Source organism: Achroia grisella, unplaced genomic scaffold, assembly GCF_030625045.1.
Source record: "Achroia grisella isolate CSIRO2021 unplaced genomic scaffold, CSIRO_AGI_Agris_v1 utg903, whole genome shotgun sequence".
In the NCBI taxonomy this organism is placed as follows: Eukaryota; Metazoa; Arthropoda; class Insecta; order Lepidoptera; family Pyralidae; genus Achroia; species Achroia grisella.
In genome coordinates, this window is record NW_026713061.1 from 850,943 (window position 1) to 856,942 (window position 6,000).

General features: G+C 36.8%; 1 protein-coding gene across 2 annotated transcripts; it reads left to right on the plus strand.

The window, feature by feature from the left end:
• The first annotated feature begins 2,826 nt into the window (after window positions 1–2,826).
• On the plus strand, window positions 2,827–5,458 carry LOC131853593 (uncharacterized). 2 transcript variants are annotated; one of them, XM_059204533.1, is made up of 4 exons: window positions 2,827–4,354; window positions 4,436–4,628; window positions 4,723–4,942; window positions 5,115–5,458. In XM_059204533.1, exons 1-4 carry the CDS (start codon window positions 4,082–4,084, stop codon window positions 5,200–5,202), a joined length of 774 nt encoding a protein of 257 aa, XP_059060516.1. In that variant the 5' UTR covers window positions 2,827–4,081; the 3' UTR covers window positions 5,203–5,458. The 2 variants fall into 2 exon arrangements, with proteins under 2 accessions (XP_059060516.1, XP_059060517.1); XM_059204534.1 differs by having other exon boundaries at window positions 5,101–5,193.
• Window positions 5,459–6,000: the final 542 nt, after the last annotated feature.

A 6,000-nucleotide genomic window follows, 5' to 3' on the forward strand; every position in this document is an offset into this window, starting at 1 on the left:
TTAAAAAAGGTCTTGAATACGTCTGTATTTTTGTATTAGATATCTGTTAGGCAATCGATGACTAGCCTGGTTAGTTATGGCAGACGAGTATGTCTGTATATTTTTTAAAAGAGAGCGTGTGTCATCTTCTCTGTTATCATGTTGATGTAACTTATCTATATTGTTGTGTATCATCAAATATATTTATTAGTAGTATTTACATAACCTAATTGAATAAGAACCTAAAATTAAAAAGTTTAAAAAAATCTAATATTCTAAAATATATTTTGTCCAAGAAGATACTGGCAGCGTTCCCCTCTTTGTCAGCTCTTCGGTCTTCTGTGATGTCGACTAACCTTTTCGTTATTTCTTTGAAAAGTCTTATAACGCTAGGACTCCACGGACGAAGGGTCTCGACACCGAATGGGACAAATTCATATTCGGAGCCTAGAAAAAGCGGCTGAAAAAGCCAGTAAATACAGGGGGTATTTACATGTCTTGGCTTTTTCAGCCGCTTCACATGCCGCACCAGCTCTGTTGTTGGTTCCATGTAGATGGGATGGGGCCAGCGTGTCTGCATAGGTTGCATCCCATACCAGCACCCGGCCCATCTTCCATGGAATCAAACTCATACCGTCCGGTCTCTTACCATCGTCTCTTGCAATACCAGTCGGCTCAAGTAGACTTGGTACGTTGACGGTGGCAAGGGACCGGCGTATGATATCGTTAAGTGCGGCATGTCTCGAGAAACGGTCTGCACTTTTTTGGCATGACAGTCCGTGATGTCCTAGTTTGTCGACATCACTGCCACAGGGACATTTGTGAGGAGCGCAGACCGGAACCCCAAGCCGTAGACAGGTTGCTATTCGGAGCGTGTCAGGCTCAAGAAATGTTCCTGTATTTGACGAAGGGTACGCGTGAAGCCAGTAGCCGGCCTCATGCGCACCCAGGGCCAAAAGCCTAGCACGCATCGAACCTGTACTATAGCTCAATTTGGAGATATTGGAAAATTTTGACATGGGCATGCAATTAAGAAAGCGTTCCTAGCTTCTTCCAAGCCGGCAATCTCAAATTTGAAGGGCATGCCCTTAAAATTTTACTTATGAGAATTGCTGAACTATGGACAGAAGATAGGAAAGCTGGTAAAGCGACAGAGGAAATTTTGCGAATCCCTAAACCACCATAACGGATGGGTCCCTACCCATCCGTTATGGTGGATTCGCAAAATCTATCAAGCATCCCTATGCTTGGGTCCAAGATGGCTTGTTTAGCTGCATATTAAAATTTATTAATTTAATTAAAATTTTCATTAAATCGTCTAGTTGTGTCAAAAGATCTGGGTATTTCCAGAAGGAGCAGCAACGGAGCACATACGTAAATTTTGGGACGAAAAGACAGAATTTTAAGATGCAAAGTGCATAATGTGGACTGATTTCAAGTAGACAGTCAGCAGAATTTTGAAATTTAGCAATTGAATTATTAATATATTCAGAAATAGATTCATCAAAAATTGGAGATCCTAAAAGGAAAGGGAATTACTGTTAACTATTTTAATATTTGGATCCAAAGTATTAAATTTTTGTTTTACATCGTTTAAATTTATGTCGTAGTTATTTATAAAAAGGTCGCATTTGCTAAAATTGAGCTCCAAACCAATGGCTTCAAATTTATTTTTGATTTAAAAAAGGTCCGAAAACACAGTGTCCACATCACCTCCCAGAGATCCGTCGTCCAAATATCAAACGTTAAATTTAGAATTTTGATTTTTGATTATCGGATTTATAGCCAAACTAAAAATTGCAGGCCCAAGGGGATCACCCTGTTGACAACCTACTTCCGAGGACAGTTCATTAGAACGATATAACAATTTTGTTGGATCAGCGTAACTGAGAAGAAGATAATTGTGTATTATATTAAATATGTTTTGTTAATCAATATTTTCTATGTTATTTACTTGGACCACTATGTTAATGTGAGGCAAGTACAGAGGCAACTTCCTTCACAATATCGCAATATCTTTCTTAATTTGGAATGAATTTCGATAGTTTTATATCTACTCTTAGCTCCTCTATAATTTATATCCATTTAGGTCTTATACCAAATTTGTAACGATTTAACCTGGTTGGTTAGGTATTTGGTTCCCTTTTTAAATTAGTAAGCATGGGTGTAAAAACAATTTTGATTAATATTAGTAATTCAATAAATGCTATACTTTGTAGTAAATACTTTTTGATGCCATGTATGAACGAAGGTAAATGAATTAAATAAAAAAAATGCAAACATTGTGTTGTATTGGGTTTTTTAAGTGCGTTACTTAATAGACTTATATAACATTTGTTAGATTTATACAACTTCCTTGATGACATGTTGCCCGGTCATTCTAAGTGTATGTATACTATTCCATCTTCTTTAACAAATATTGTTTCTAATGCAGGTAGTTACTCCTATGGAACTACAATACTATTTATGTACGAATGTTGTTCTAATATCTTTATTGTAGAATTTGCTACCGTCATTGTTTCTCTTCATTACAAAGCTATTTTAGTATTTCTTTAAGGTTTAAAAAGTATACCCACCACACGACACCCGGTAACTTGATTAGTATTCGAGTATTCGACGTTAAAGAATATGTAAGTAGGTGATATCTGTATATTATTCATACAACATTTTGTGATATTTTGTTCAGGTGTTGTTTTAATTTTTCTAAAATTATTTTTTTTATTTTTCATACAGTAGAAAATTTATTCAAATAATAATAGGTAGATATAGGTAGATATAAAAAGTCAGTAGATCATATGCTGGTCTTCTGCATCTCCCTAGGGGGTGAAGACTATACAGAAGAGAGTCATGATAATAATGAAATAATAATGACTGGGATATACATTAAGGACGCCAACTTTAAAACACTTAGCTTTGTACCAAGAAATCTCTTATAAAATCTCGTATTTTAATTGTTAATTAATTAATTAATCTTAATTTGTCTCCTTAACCTCATACGTATTTTGACGAATTTTCGTACAAAATTATACAAAGGAGAGCCCAAAAAAACGCGTATTGTCATGGATGGTGCACCCATCTGCGTTAACGGTATATGTTGGTGGGGCATCAAAACAGGATGATAGGATGATGAAGTCATTTAGCCCATCGTGGCGAATTCACCAGGAATTCATTATGATGATTTTTGGGGAGAACATTGTTAGCAATGCAAGCAATACTTCTACCGGCGATTTGCAATCATAGGAGTTAAATTTAGAGACTACAATGCAAAAGAGGTTTCTGCTGTGGGTTTCAAATCTGCGATCATCCTGTCAGTTGCAGCAAACTGTGCTTAATAAGTAAATATACTGTCCTATATCCTAATTTGACTATGAAATCTGTAGGTTACCTTATCACTAATATTCTCATATGCCCATACATAGAGACTGTATATTATATAGTAAAATATGAATTCTATTTATCTAATGAATATTTTCTGCCGATACGGTTGAGTACCGCTTTTACTTTCCTTTTGTAGTAAACATATAGTTCCTGTTTATAATGAGTAAAAGAATGGCTAATCGTGACTGCACCTCTATCCTTAAGTACGATATTCACTTGCATGCGATCTAACTGTAATTCAAGAAAACTAACCTCCAACCATGCGCGCACGCCGATAAAGCACGAATTGATTGTTACTGAAATTTATACAGTCGACTAATATATTAAAACCGGTCGTCCGTGAGTGAAATGTGGGACTGAATGGTCCTCAATGCGCACGCAAACTCATCTGTAATTATGCTTTTCACACATACGTAGCTGAACATGAAGACCAACGCGTGGTGGAATCGGCAACAGATATGTGTCTCGCTTTTTGCCGTACATTTTATCGGAGAAATTCACTTGGAAAATGGTTCTCGATCATTTTCAAGTTCAGTTACGTAAGTACGCGTGTGGAGAATTAGTGCGGAATAGCGGATGTTTGGTGGTGCTCGACGGCGAAGTGGCACACAGTTATAAGCTCTCACCCGCTCCACTGCCCGTCAGTTGCCTCTAGACCACCCTTGTACACGTAGATTTTGTTTTTTTTTTTTGTGCAGTGTGTGTAATTTGTAATAACACAAACATGTGCAACTCATTTCGGATAGCCGTCGTGTCAGTTATCTATGTGGTTATCGCCTCCGGTCATGTACATGGACCCAGGAGATCCCGTGTAGCAAACATGGAGGATTATGCCCAGAATGAAGTAGACAGCGGAAGATCCGATGAGGGCTCTTGGTGGCCCACGGCCGAATTTAGCGTCTTACAAAAAGTTTATGACGATTGCAGTGAGAAGAAACAGTTCACAATGTGTCTTAAAGGCAAGGCTTTAACGGCTCTGACACGAGCAGTCGAGATGGTGAATAGTGTTTACATCTGTTTGTGAAGGTTATTTTTGTGTTACGATCAGTGAATGATAAAATTTTCTTGTGTTGTACAGGAGAGCGTGCAGCTCGCGGATGGGTTGACGTTAGTAAAGCAGGCTGACGCGCCCTCTGCGATATCGGAGCCTCGTTTCTTTTCTGGCATGTCTACAGAAGAAAAGATCGATACCATGTTGCGTTCTAAATTCGAGCAGTTGATGAATACTCACACTGTGTCTATGGATTTGGCTTCTGAAGGTAGAGGTAGAGGTACGTTCGTTATTAGGTTCTTTCTTATATAAATATACCTACGTTATTAGTTTGAACTAGAAACAATAATCTTTATTTCCTAATTTCTACGCAGGTAAGAAGGTGATGCCTTATTTATTGCTTGGAATCTTCACGACTCTGAGCATAGTGGGAGGTATGGCTCTGAAGACTTTGGCTGCAATTGCTGGCAAAGCCCTTATCGCCAGTAAGGTGGCTTTGACGATTGCTGGAATAATCGCTCTCAAAAAGCTATTTAGTCACGACGGCAGCCAAGGTGAAACAACATTCCAAGTACACGCAGATGGACACCATAGGTCAGTATGATATAATAAAATCAAGGTTTTAATAATAAAGTAATATTTTATCTTTTCTGACATATTTTCAAAAAAGTCAGGCCTATATTAAACCTTTTGGTCGTTGAGTTGAAATATTTTAGATATGTTATTTTTAATTCCAAATATTTTAATTCTAGTCTTTAATTCGAAGGCGGAATCTTTATGTGGTGAGGCAAGCGAAGCCCGGCGCAATGGATCCTTACCGGTATTATTCGGAGCAGACGACCGCGAGCGCGTAACCTACGCGACTCTAGTCGCCTAGACACGGCGCGGACTCCTCCTGCAATCATCAGAATCTGGTGATAACATTGGATGACTCCGCCGCGCCGGCACCTTACACAAAAATAACCTCAAACCAAAGTACTGTTCATATTGTGAACATCTCTCTTAGACGAATCGGTCGTCCGTTCTCAACTTAAAATCTATGTCAATAAATTATTTAATGTAAATTATTTATTTATGACTGCGGTTGTACTATGTATTATATAATTTATTAAGTGATGTAAGATGTAATAAAAACAAGTTACACATAATATTGTTTAATTCCCAGATATTTCAGTTTCTTTAGTGATAACGGAAATCTACCTAGTCGTTAAGGTAATTTAGATACACGAAAAATAATAATAAAGTTATAAAATATATATTGACACTACTTATAATCGTAACTACCAATTTATTTTAGTCCATATCTAAAGTTTCAATGAAATCAGAATAGCAAATCAATAATATTATAATGACATAACAAAGTTATAACAAATTCAGCTAAAATCATATAAAGTACGCATATTTTTCTGAATATTCAGTCATTCTTATTCATAATTAATATCCATAAATCAATTACAATATAACTATTCTTAACGATAAACTATCGATTGTGTATTATAATATTAGTTATCATGTATCACAGATTCTAATAGATAGTGTTTCAATTAATTACAATACTAACCCGCTTTCTTTATACGCTCTGTTGGAGAGGACCGTAAAATGTGTTGAGATTTTCCGTTAATGTAGGTGCAACGGGTTCGAACGTGGAAAGT